Source organism: Rattus rattus, chromosome 3 (assembly GCF_011064425.1).
Source record: "Rattus rattus isolate New Zealand chromosome 3, Rrattus_CSIRO_v1, whole genome shotgun sequence".
NCBI classification, from domain to species: Eukaryota; Metazoa; Chordata; class Mammalia; order Rodentia; family Muridae; genus Rattus; species Rattus rattus.
In genome coordinates, this window is record NC_046156.1 from 65,523,268 (window position 1) to 65,536,535 (window position 13,268).

General features: G+C 49.6%; 1 protein-coding gene across 2 annotated transcripts; it reads left to right on the plus strand.

Moving 5' to 3' along the window:
• Window positions 1–6,355: 6,355 nt before the first annotated feature.
• Window positions 6,356–11,788, plus strand: Hapln2 (hyaluronan and proteoglycan link protein 2). 2 transcript variants are annotated; one of them, XM_032898112.1, is made up of 7 exons: window positions 6,356–6,482; window positions 6,841–6,896; window positions 9,654–9,795; window positions 10,007–10,360; window positions 10,484–10,600; window positions 10,735–10,917; window positions 11,330–11,788. In XM_032898112.1, exons 3-7 carry the CDS (start codon window positions 9,708–9,710, stop codon window positions 11,611–11,613), a joined length of 1,026 nt encoding a protein of 341 aa, XP_032754003.1. In that variant the 5' UTR covers window positions 6,356–6,482; window positions 6,841–6,896; window positions 9,654–9,707; the 3' UTR covers window positions 11,614–11,788. The 2 variants fall into 2 exon arrangements, with proteins under 2 accessions (XP_032754003.1, XP_032754004.1); XM_032898113.1 differs by having other exon boundaries at window positions 9,687–9,795; window positions 11,330–11,785.
• Window positions 11,789–13,268: the final 1,480 nt, after the last annotated feature.

A 13,268-nucleotide genomic window follows, 5' to 3' on the forward strand; every position in this document is an offset into this window, starting at 1 on the left:
GCAAATGAGAGTAAAGACCAATTTTTTTTGGTTGAATTAAGCAAGCTTTATTTCCTATTAGACAGACTGTCTCCCTGTTTAAGAGAAGAGCCTTGAACACAGTAGGAAAAAAAAAAACATTTATAGCCAAATACTACAAGGCTTGGGGACCTCCAGGGGTTCTGGTTATGAAGAAACTTAGCAGAATATCTCAAAATTATGTCAAATTCCAGAAAATGGGTTAAGACATGGTCAAATTTAAGTTTTTACAGAAAATAGGAATGAACTTATTTTGACCTTGTAACAAGATAGTTTCTAATCTTAAAATGAGATCGGGTTGGTCCATCAACTTCCTCCAACAAGGCCGCACCTCCTAATCCTTCTCAACCAGTGCGCCCCCTGGTGACCATTTAAATGTGTGTTGGGTGATTCTTATTCCAGCCACCACACCTTGAATCAACTGTGTACCACATCCAGACTCCCTCTGTCTCTCCCGTCTCTATCCCTCCTCCCTCCCCCACCTTCCTGGGCAGTCTCTCAGTTTCACTCCGTAAGCAAATCATGTACTCAGCCCATTAGCAATTATTTCTCAAAATTTTCTCCAGGAATGCATGAGGGCAATTGCATAATCCATTACAGCCAATCAGGTTAAAGCTCTCCTCCTGCTAAATGACCAGAGGACCCACCTCTTCAACAGTCTCTGACCCAACCTCTCCTGACAATCACCCTCCTCATCACTGAGACTATGCCTATAGACCTCCACCCATGATCAGCAGGAAGAGGCTCCCTGAAAACTGTTGGGGTACATTAGAATAAAACCTGAATAAACTCTGGAAGACCCTGACCAAGTCCTTATGTCCCCCTCACTGCCTTTGCCTAGCTCATCCAAACACTATCAGCTGCATCCTGGTAGCCGGGGCAAGGCAGTTTCTAAAGATCAAATGGCTTTGCATGAACAGACAACTCCAGAAACCTCGGGGTTACATATAGCCCCAGTAGGGGCTACCTTAACTTCCCAGTCTCCAACCCCACTGTATAAACTCCAAGTATCCCCTTCCCTCTTCAGACAGCACTTTCCCACTGTACTGGTCAAGATTCTTTAGAGAAACAAAATTGAATGAATCATATATGATTTATTGGAGTGGCTTACAGGCTGTGGTTCAGCTAGTCCAACGTCTGTCTCCAAAGTAAGTCCAAGAATCCAATATTTGTCCAGTCCACAAGCCTGAGGGTCTCAGCTGGTCTTCAGGATACATAGGCTCTAAGACCAATGAGGCAAGAGCAGGGGCAAGCAGGCAAAGAGCAAAACCTTCCTTTTTCCATGTCCTTTATAGAGTCTGCCACCAGGAGCTGTGGTCCAATTATAAGATAAAGATTCCCATCTCAAAAGATCCAGATTTAGGGTGGGTCTTTGCAGGAGAAAATGCAGACCTGTCCTGGGAGTTGGACTACAAGCACACTGCTTCTAAGACACATGGCAGTCCACACTCCTGGGTATTCCCAGGACTCAGAACACTGAATGCTAAAGTAGCTCCCTAGGTGGTGGCTGACCTGCTGATGAGTCTGCACTCTTCGGTCTCCTGTTTATGTGCTTCTTCTGCTAGAGACCCTGTGATGAAGTGCTCGCTGGCCAAGCTGAGGTAATGTGCTAATCACAGTAGCTAGGCTTCCACAAGATAACGGCTGCTCATGTGCAATACAGCAGACCCTGCTCCCTGAAATTGTCTCCCAGTGTTTCACCTCCAAGCCCTTTACTGACCCTGGGCATCGAAGTCTCCTGCTCCAGGAACAATGCCAGGTCTTCCCTATCCGATCCGATCAAGAGAATCCCTCACGGGTGTGCTCAGGTATTTGGGTTTTAGTTAATCCATTCCACATATCACTAAGTTGACAACCAAGAATAAGCCATCATGCCCACTGCGTCTGCCCCTCACCGTTTGTTTTTGAAATAAACAGTCCCGTTTGCTGAGGTTGGTTTCTCCTGTTTGGAAGAATGTAGTAAAACGGGGCATGCTTGTTTCTGTTAACCATTCTGCTAACACACTTGTAGACCTCACTCGTGGGTTTAAGACTGACCGCAGTGGGGGCTGGGGATTTAGCTCAGCGGTAGAGCGCTTACCTAGGAAGCGCAAGGCCCTGGGTTCGGTCCCCAGCTCCGGAAAAAAAAGAACCAAAAAAAAAAAAAAAAAAAAAAAGACTGACCGCAGTGAATTTGGGTGTGTGCACCAACAGACAGGGAAGACAGCCAGAGTCTGAGAAGGTGAGGCTGTGTATAGTGTCTCAAGTACACTTCAGCTACCCAGGAGACCAAGCTAGGAGGATTTGGAGGTTAAAGCCTGCCTAGGCTTCAGAAACAAGTGAGCTTTGAGGTCCAGGAGAACAAGATGGGTTAACAGAGTGAGGGGTCAAGATCTTAAATTATCTACAGGGGCAGTTGGGCAAAAATAAGACTTAAGAGTGGACTGACATTTGCAAGCAGATGGTGGGTTGACATGATCGTTCATAAGCAAAAATCAATGAGTCTTCCACATCCCTGAGAAGAGCTCCTGGACCTCTGGTCTCGTCTAGGTTGGAGTGAGAAGGTGCATCTCCTGCTCCCGGGTTCTTTCCTCCCACAGCCTCCTTTGGGTTCCAGATTCTCAGCAAGTATTGGACACCTCCTACTCAGGGGTCCCAAATAACAAGATCAGAGAGGGGAACAGGTTGCTGAATCCCAGTCAGGACTTCTAGGCTGACAGGGCAGCGAGAGGAGCCGCAGTCTCCTGCCAGGGCAGTCTTCTCTAATCATTGCACCAGAAGGCTGATATATGTTTTATCTCCCAGTCTCTTTCCTGCCTTTCCCTTCCTTCCACCTGAGAAAGTGTGGCTATTGCTAATTAGTAACGTCAAATCTCTCCGTTCAGGGACCCTCACCTTTGCCCTTCTCATTTTCCTATTTGAACCCTCACCCTAACTCATGGGAGGGGGGGACTTTTAAAGCGTCCCGAGTGATGTCCTCGCGGCTCATTCTCGGGCTGGCCTCTTAGCGTGCTAATACCCAGCCACCTAAAGAGGACCCTGGATGCAGCATTGTAAAAGTCACTAAAAGGGATGGGAGCCCTGCCAATCATATGAACCCCTCTTCTAACCCCTGCAGCGGCATCCTGCCAGCCTTTCCAGTAACTTATTCGACCATCTGGTGGTAAACTGAGACCACAGCTTGGCTTTACCACGGCCACTAAGTCGGAAGCTGCAGACGGAGTTGAGTACTGAGAGCAAACCTCTCTGGGGAAGACACTACGCCCTGGAGCACTTACCTGCTTCCTCTTCACAGCGGCTGGAAACCGGAGCTGGAGTAGCCTCGAGTACACACACGGGCGGTTCACAGCTTGTTCTTTCCTCAATCTTCCTCAGAAGCCTCCTCTTGCAGCTAGAGTAGTTCTGAACTGGCCAAGCTCAGCCTTCGTGCTGGAGAAACTTAATGTGCAACTAAAGAAGAGGAATGAGCCAGCTCCTGAGAGGAGGAGTGACCCCAGAGCTCTAGACTCGCCCCTCCTCTCTCCTCTGTTTGTCTTGGGAGGAAGCCAATCAGATGCACGGGATCAGGCCGTCCTGAACCCTGAGACACCAAAGGCTGTTTGTCCTCTCACTAGGAAGGGATGGGTAAGTCCCAGGAGGAGGGGAGGGCTTAGCTGCAGGATTGGGAGGTGGGGGGATGTAGCTGCTTAGAAAAGGACAGTCAGCCTGGCCCTAAAGAGTATAACACCGTGCAAATGATATTCTGGGGGTTCATTGGATTTAGGGAGAGCAGAAGGGTTAGCAGAAAAATTGAAGGAACAGAGAGAACAGTGGTCCAGAGCCCTGGCTGCTCTTCAGAGGACCTGAGTTCGATTCCCAGAACTACTTGGAAAGTCAGAATTATTTGTAACTCCAGTTCCAGGAGATCTGATGACCCCTTCTGACCTGTGCAGGAAGTAAGCAAGCATCCGATGCACAAACACACATACAAGTAAAAAATCTATACACATTAAAGGGATGGGAGTGGAGGAAGGGGTCAACTGCCTTTAATCCCAGCACTCAGGAGGCCGAGGCAGGTGGATCTCTGTGAGTCTGAGGCCAGCCTGGGTCTACATATCAAGTCCAGGCCAGTCGTCGGGACTACTTAATGAGACCCATAATGCATACAAACAACAAGAGGTCGGAAAGCTTAAGTCATAGCCCCGCCTTAGTGCACAGCACGGTCCTTCTCATCTCTTCAGTGTCTGCTCCCCTCTGCTAAAGCTAGATAAGTCTAGAATCCTGAAGCAACCAGGTGGGGTTGTCCAGCAAAGAAAAGACGGCTCAGAGCCATCTGAAGGGGGTAGACGCATGGCTCAGTGGTAGGGAGCCGGAACTGTTTATGCAGAGAATCTGAGTTCAGGTCCCAGGACCCTCATCCGGGAGTCATAATGCATATAACTCTAGTCTAGGGGACCTGACATTTCTGGCTTTCTCAGTAGCTCACGTGCATTTGTCCAGACTCAGACACATGCGTGACTAAAAATAACAAATAGGGGCCAGAGAACTGGCTCGGTGGTTAAGAGCACCGACTGCTCTTCCAGAGGTCATGAGTTCAATTCCCAGCACCCATGTACTGGCTCATTGTCATCTGTAATGGGATCTGATGCCCTCTTCTGGAGTGTCCGAAAACAGCTCATATACATAAAATAAATAAATCTTTTTAAAAAAATAACAAAATTTCGTTTTGCTTCGTTTTTCTGAGACAGGGCCTCTCTTTGTAACCTTGTCTGTCCTAGAACTTGCTATGTAGATCAGACTGGCTTCAGACTCCTACCCACTTCTACTTGGTAAATTCTGAGATTAAAGGCATAGTCACCATTCTCAGCTAAAAGTAATAAAATCTTTAAAAAGGAAGGAAGGAAGGAAGGAAGGAAGGAAGGAAGAAATTTGAAGCTTCGAAGGCTTCTAAATAATTGTTTTGGCGGCAGGTCCTCTGCACTGATAGAAGCCAAAGCCTTAGTGTTACTCTAAATCGTTGATGGTCACCTGTCTATATGGTGCACACATGAATAAACCAGGCCAGGTGTACACCTCGGCTCTGTGCATGTGTGTGAGTTCTCACTTGGTCTGTGGGAGTGGACTTCAGCATGAGGAGAGGCCAAGGAGGCTGCAGAAGAAATACATTTCCACCTGAGACACTAAAGATTCTCCTCTTCAGACATTTATTTTTATAATCTTATTTCATATGTGTGGATGTCTTCCTGCATGCAGACCATATATGTGCCTAGTGCCTGCTGTGGCCAGAGGAGGGTGTCAGATCCCTTGGGCCTAGAGTTACAGCTGTGAGCTGCTATGTGTGCACTGGGAATTGAACTCAGATCCTCTAGAAAACAGCCAGTACTCTTAACCTCTCTGGCCCTGTTTTTATTAGTCTTTGAGGAAAGTTTCACTCTGTAGCCCAAGGCAGACTCAAACTCATGGCAATCCTCCTGCTTCAGCATTTCAAGTGGTGGTCCACATCTCTGGCCTCTCCAGAATTTTAGAATGTTATTGTTGTGTGTGAGGGACTGCAGGTTGAGTTTGGGTATGAAGATCAGAGGATGACTTTTGGAAATTCATCTTCTCTTTCCGTTATGGGTCTGGTGATTGAATTCAGTTGCCGGGATGTGGTTTTTACCTACCGAGCATTTCACCAGTCCTGAAAATTTAAACATCGGTGCAGAGGAAGGAGGAACTGTGAAATCAGATGACTATGTTAGAGAGGTTCCCATGGTGCTGGAGAGAGCTCAGGGGTTAAGAGCTCTTGTTGCTCTTTCAAAGGACCCAGGTTTCATTCTCAGCACCCGAGTTACAGGTCTGAGTCTGTAACTTTCATTCCACGGTATCTTGTGCCCTCTTCTGGCATTTTTAGGTATTACAGACATGGTGCACATACATACATACACATCTAAAAGCAACACTCATACATCTAAAATAATAAAATAAAAATAGTGAGAGAACGTCCATAGTCCGTCCTTGCTAAGAGTCCCTTCCCAGACACAGAAACATTTTCATGTGATTTCTACCTCTCCAGCAACAACTCTAGCTGCTCCCCTGTGCCCTGCAGATGAGGTGGTTCTCCATCACACATCTTTTTATAATCCTGGAATTTGGAGTACTGAGGGTGCCCCATTTCAGCCTTCTCCTATCCTCTTCCTGGATGTCAGTTTCTGCTCTGAGCCAATCACCCACCCAGGCCTTTTTCCGGTGGTTTGTGCCAGCCTGTCCTGCATCCCACATCCCCAGCTGTTGACATTTCCATGCCATTGCCCAGGGGATGAATAAAGGGCCCCTGTTCCCCAACAATAGGGAAGAAGACAAAGACAATGGGAAATTGTGTTTCCAATAGGGTGTGGACAGAAAAGAAAAGGACAGACAGACAGAAAGGGTCAGGGTCCTGAAGCAGCCGGACATCCTGAAAGTCTGATTCCCATCTTGAGAGCCTCTTCCGAAAGGCCATATGTGGCCTGGCGCAGAGGGCACAGGTGAGGGCTTTGTGGGGGAAGGGCAATTCTGTTGTTTGGATGGGGTCCATATGGAAATACAGAGCTGGGTCCCCACCCCTCCTGGCCCAGCACTCTTGTACTTACAGTCAGTCTGTCCCACCCCTGGTCTAAGGACAGGACAAGTAGCAAGGCCCACTCTCCACACTCTTTTAGGTAATTGCCTGGATTGCTTTAGTCTGTTCCCCACCATCCCACTGGAGTCTTGCCCTGGCTCCAGAACATCAAGTACCGTGGATTCAGTCACAGCTGGCTTAGTGCGCTGTGTGAACCTAGGCCTCAGTGCCTTGAACCGCTGGGATCCCTAATGCACCCCCACTGCAACTTCTTCCTTCTGCAGGACAGGAAGCTGCTGAGCACTGCTCTCTTTGCCTCTGAGGAGAGATCATCTTGCAGGTAGGTAGGCAGCAGGCTGTTGGTTACTGTGCTGTTTCCTTCTGCGAGGGGTGTAGAAATGTTACATGTGTATTTCTCTGGAAATACAAAACTCTAGATCCATGACTAAGAGCTCAAGCTGGTCCAATCTGGATTCAAATTTCAGCCAGCCCTCCTTTCATAGCTCTGTGACTGTCCCTGTGGCATTTATCAATGCCCTGGAGAGCCAGAGGGGCCAGAATAGAAGTATATGGTAAAGTGCCCAAGTCAGACTGGACTTTGAATGTGCCCGTTGTAGCTTGTCCTGGATCGCTCCCCACCCATTTTTATTGCATTTTTATTTGTGTTTATGTATGGTGTGCTCGTGCCGTGCTTGCATGAATGGAGTCAAAGGACAAGTTGTGGGAGTCGGTTCTCTCCTTTAAGCATATGGGTTCCTAGGAAATGAACTCAGGTCATCAGGCCTGGTGAGACTCATCTTTATACGCTGAGCTATCTTGGCAGCTCCTACAGGTAAGGATCACTCTAACTTACCAGGTTGCCCCATATGGACTCCTGTCCCACACGCTTTTATTTTGAATTGAGAAAGGGTCTCTCTGTGTAGTTCTGGATGTCATAGAACTCTATATAAACCAGGCTGGCCTCAAACTCACAGAGATTCACCCGCCTTTACCTCCTGAATGCTGGGATTAAAGACATGTGCTACTACGGCATTTTCATTATTGGAATTTTTTTAATTACCTGTGTCTGGGGGTGGTGTCTGCTTATGAAAGTAGGTGCCCCCAGAGTCCAGAAGAGGGTGCCAAATTCTCTGGAACTGTGACTGGCTTGGCATGGGTGCTGGGCACCAAACTCTGGTGTTTCCAACCCCCATTGGAAAGGTGAGGGGTTGTTTGTTTATTTGTTTGGGTTTTATTTGTTTTTTGTTTTTTCTTGTTTGTGTTTGGTCGGTTGGTTTTTTGAGATAGGGCTTCTCTGTATAGCACTAGGATTCTCTCTGTAGACAAGGCTGACTGCCTGCCTCTGCCTCCCAAGTCCTGGGATTAAAGGCATGTGCCACCAACCACCTGGGATTAAAGGCATGTGCCACCAACCACCTGGCAGGGAAGTTCTTTTTTTCTTTTCTTTTCTTTTTTTTTCTTTTTTTTTTTTTCTTTTTTTCGTGGTCTGGGGACCGAACCCAGTGCCTTGTGCTTGCTTGGCAAGCGCTCAACCACTGAGCTAAATCCCCAACCCCAGGGAAGTTCTTAATGTAACTGATCTATTTCTTTAGCTACAAGTCTTTAGGGCCCAGTGCATTGGGTACTCTTCGAGACCTTTCCTTACTGTCCCTTCTTCCCTAATTGCTTAATGTTAATTCATAGCACTGCACGCACAGGTTGGCCTTACTCTGTACTCCATAGCACATATTACCCATCAGGCACTGTTTTGGGTGTTATACAAATACATGATTAATTCATCTAATTCTTGCAACTATGAAGTACAGTGTGTTAGTTTTTGCTTATTGTTCCTATGTCCAAAATATTCATCAGAAAGAGCTTAAAGAATGATTGGCTTTGGCTCACAATTCCTTGTAGGAATGGTGTAATAGCAGTTCTCACTGGCATGGACCAGGAAGGGAATCCTGGGCCTTGACCCATTTCCTCCTTCTCTGTTTCATTCTGTCTGGTGCTCCTGCCATGGAGTGGTGTTGCCCACATTCAGTGACCTCCTCCCCTGCTAATTCTCTCTGACTACATCCTCACAGACTGCCCAGAGGTTTGCCTCAAAGTCTACTAAGTAATTCTAAGTCCTCTCCAGTTGGCAATGAGGACTAGCTACCACAGGCAGGATGCTAGATGATTACTTTACTAACCAAGACACTGAGGCTGAGGTCAAGCTGCTCTTTTAAAGTTATGCAATTAGTATAATAGAAGAGCCCAGTTTATAAATAAATAAAAACAAGGGGTCATCGGTTCACCAGTTGGTTAAAAAAAAAGTTCAAGGTGATAAGAATAGAAACTACCAAAAAAATACAAACAAGCAAACAAACAAAAAAAAAACCAAAACAACAAAACCAAAAACAAAACAAAAAAACAAAAAAAAACAAAAAACAAAAACAAAACCAGGGTCCAGTTGGGAGGAGACTCCATAGCCCAGACAGACAGCTGCAGTTCACACTGTTCTTGTAACTTTCCGGCATCATGCAGTGTAACTTCTGGAAAACCCTAGTGACACAGCCTACCCATCATGTGCATGGGAGTTTAGGCTATAATAAGGGTCTAAGGAAAAAGTTCCTCATTTGCTCCAGGAGACTTCATATGAGACAGACTGGAGATAGGGAAGGTTTTTCCAGAGGTCAGGTCCAATTTGATGTCTCTCAAATGCAGGGTGCCCGGACTCCAGTACAGAATCAGGGGTCAGTTAGGGGAGACATCATTGACAGCAGGGGAGGCTGGATCCTGGAGCCTTGGGGGTGAAGAAGGTTCCACTTTATGAGAGGCATGAGAGAGGGGCTTGGGGAGAGCGCCACTCTTTCAAGCAAGAGAAATCATATTTAATTTAGCTCCCGGGTAGAAGGTGGTGCTGGCAAATGAATAGCAAGATTCAAATCCCAATAGAAGACTGGGAAGTAGCTGGAATGAGGGGACCCAGAGAGGAGATGCTAAGTCAGGACTTGCTGGCCGAGATGACCTGTCATCAGCCCTTTGGCTTATTGGCTCGAAGCTGACAAATGCCTCCATGCATCAAACAGGAAGCCGACCCTCATCTCTGCCCCGCCCCCATCCTTCCCTTTAGTACTAAGGCGTGCCCATCAACTGTGCCCTGCAGACAGTGCTTGCTGACACCACCATGCCAAGCTGGATCCCTCTCCCTGCGTTCTGCTGCCTCCTTCTCCCCTGGGCCTTCACCGTCTTTCACAAAACCCTGGGGAACCCCGGTAAGACCCCAGCCCAGCCCCCAACCAGGACACTGGGGTAGGGGATCAAGGGATGGAGGAATAAAAAGGGCAGCTGTTGAAAGTACCTAGGAAGTGAGAATCAGTGGGGAGAGGTAAGGATGAGCCCGAGGAAAGTCTCTGGGGACTAGGTCTGAGTGGGCACTTGGGGCAGGGAAGATAAGAAGCCTGCCACTGTGGCCCCTCTGCTCAGCCCCCCATCCGGGTCCCCACTACCTCCTGCCCCCCATCCACGAGGTCATTCACTCTCGTCGTGGGGCCACGGCCACACTGCCCTGCGTCCTGGGCACCTCGCCTCCCAGCTACAAAGTACGCTGGAGCAAAGTGGAGCCCGGGGAGCTCCGGGAAACGCTAATCCTCATCACCAACGGACTGCACGCCCGGGACTACGGGCTCCTGGGAGGGCGCGCCAGCTTGCGGAGAGGGCATCGGTTGGACGCCTCCCTGATCATCAAGAACGTGCGTCTGGAAGATGAGGGTCGGTACCGCTGCGAGCTCATCAATGGCATCGAGGACGAGAGCGTGGCACTGACCCTGCGCCTGGAGGGTGAGATTTTCTGCGCGGGCACTGAGGTTCCCTAGCTGCATGGGGCACTTCACCTCTGCCGGCCTCCCCTGCCTGCGCTCCCCGCTCTCCCCAGCTACCCTGCCCAAGCTCTCCGCTCCCTAGGTGTGGTGTTTCCGTACCAACCCAGCCGGGGCCGCTACCAGTTCAATTACTTCGAGGCGAAGCGGGCGTGTGAGGAGCAGGACGGACGCCTGGCCACTTACAGCCAACTCTACCAGGGTGAGCGGCGGCCTCCCTCCCGGCTGGCGCCCCTTCCCCGCCCCCGGCTGCATATAGGCCCGGGCGCTCTTGCGGGGAGCTAGAGCCTGGCTTGCGCCGGTGACTCCTGTCCTCTCCACCCTCTCCTCCGCCAGCGTGGACCGAGGGGCTGGACTGGTGCAACGCCGGTTGGTTGCTCGAGGGCTCCGTGCGCTACCCTGTGCTCAACGCGCGGGCTCCATGCGGCGGCCACGGGCGGCCAGGCATCCGCAGCTACGGGCCCCGCGACCGCAGCCGGGACCGCTACGACGCCTTCTGCTTCACCTCGGCCCTGGCAGGTGAGCCAACTGCTGGCAGGCGGCTCTGCCTGCAGGAAGGTCTGTGCGGTGTCTGGGCCAGGAAAGAGGACTCCCGGGCCGGGAGAAAGGACCCAGGAGGTGGCAGAAGCTCGACTTGTTGGCGGAGCAGGGTCTAGTTTGCTCCCAGTGTCAGGGGCCGGGCCTGGAGGAAGAACGGGGCGGGGCCTGGGCCCGGGGCGGGGCCTAGGTCTGGGGGCGGAGCCCAGTGTCAGAAGCCAGGCAGAGAGAAAGGGTGTGGGCGGGGTCTGGTGTCAGGGCGACCGCGTCCTAGACAACCTTCCTCTACACGGTCCTGGGAGGGGTTCTCGTGCTGCCATTTCTGGAGCTCCGCGGCCAGGTCCCTGTCCCAGGCCAGCTGCTCTGGACGCAGCTCACCCGCTCACGTTCCCAGGCCAGGTCTTCTTCGTGCCTGGACGGCTGACGTTGTCCGAAGCCCACGCGGCTTGCCGGCGGCGCGGAGCTGTAGTAGCCAAGGTCGGGCACCTCTACGCCGCCTGGAAGTTCTCGGGGCTGGATCGGTGCGACGGAGGCTGGCTGGCGGACGGCAGCGTTCGCTTCCCCATCACCACGCCGCGGCCGCGCTGCGGGGGTCTCCCTGACCCCGGGGTGCGCAGCTTCGGTTTTCCACGGCCCCAGCAGGCGGCCTACGGGACCTACTGCTATGCCGAGAAGTAGGAGTGCATTGCCCTGCCACGCCCAACAGAGTGGCGGGTCCCCTCTGGACAGACGAAGGCCGAGCCCCCCACACCTGCCTTCCCAGGCCAGCGAGGTGCTCCGGGCTCCTGGGTAAAGGGGCTTCCTGGGCATTAACTGACCAATAAAATAACATGGCACCTTCTTTGTTCGATAAGCTCTAGGGCTTGGAGGCTTTGGAGTACCTGTGCTAGAGGGTCTGGCCCTGGACTCAAAGTACCTACTGCAGGCCTACAATCTAGAAAAGAGGCTTTATTGAGTCTATGGCTCGGCCATGCACTGGGTTTGTGACTAGAGAGCACCCACAGCACGAAGGACTGAGGAGAGGAAGTCTCAGCAGGCCTGGTCATCTACACGGGAGAACCTAGGCTGCTGTTATGTCTAACCAGCCACCCAAATTTTCCAGTAGCACTCCAAACATCCAGAACTCTTTGGCCCCTACAAAACAAATATTCAATGGGTCTAAACTCATTTCTAAATGTACTTAGCACTTCCAAGGTCTGCTTTATTTAGTTTGTTAATTTCTTTATTTTGAGGCAAGGTCTCTCAAGTTTTCCTTGACCGTCCTGGAACTCCCTGGCCTTGAATTCACACAGATCAGCCTCCCTCTACCTCCTAAATGCTGGGATCACATCAAAGTCTACAATTAACGATAGTAAATTCTGTGTGAACTGAGAACTCAGCAGCTAAGCTAACTTGATGCTCTCTCAGAGGACCAGGACCACAAACATCTGTAACTCCAATTCCAGGGAATCCAACATCCTTCTCTGACAGGCACCAGGCAGACACACTGGGAGCTTGCATGCTTTAATAAATCCACTCGAGAAAGATACAGACAGCCATTGATAAAGATAATTAAAAGTAAAGGAGTCCTTTACTTTTGACTGTGATCAAGAGTGGCTCTGAGCTCAAGCTCAGGCGTACAGCACTTTTAAAGATACAAACCATAGTCGCATCAATGTTAGAGGAGGGTCCGAGTAAATTTGCAACATTTGTTTTTGGCAGAACATAGTTATTTCATGCACAACATAGCAATTATTTTTGACTTATATCTTCTTCACTTATTGTAAAATAATTATTTTGGTTAATGCATCTGGACCATGCTCAGAGTCACGGACGTCCCCAATGTGTAGACTGTGGGGAGGGGCAGGGGCTGAGAAGTGTCTAAGCAGACAAAATGGAGTCTAGACAAGACAGTCTTACCTAGGACTCTTCACTCATCCATTTATTTAAGTTACTTTTAAATCATTGGTTTTTCTGAAGAGTAACTATCAGTTAATGAGGCAGGGCCTGCTCACTGGACCCAGGAGGGCAAGGACAAACAGACCCCTGGAGCGTGTGAATTAGGTTGTTGGCCATGGATTCCAATGAAACCAATTATGGAACGGGGGACTTTTGGTCTCTTTTATTTATTATTTCTTTTTTCTTCTTTTTCTTTTTTCCGGAGCTGAGGACCAAACCCAGGGCCTTGTGCTTGCTAGGCAAGCGCTCTACCACTGAGCTAAATCCCCAACCCCTTATTCATTATTTCTAAGAGCCAACTGTTATTAGGTGTATAGTCAGACCTGAATTATTAAAGAAACCAGGTTAAAAAATATTAAACCTATTGTTTTTAGATCCCGCAGAGCTAATAAAAT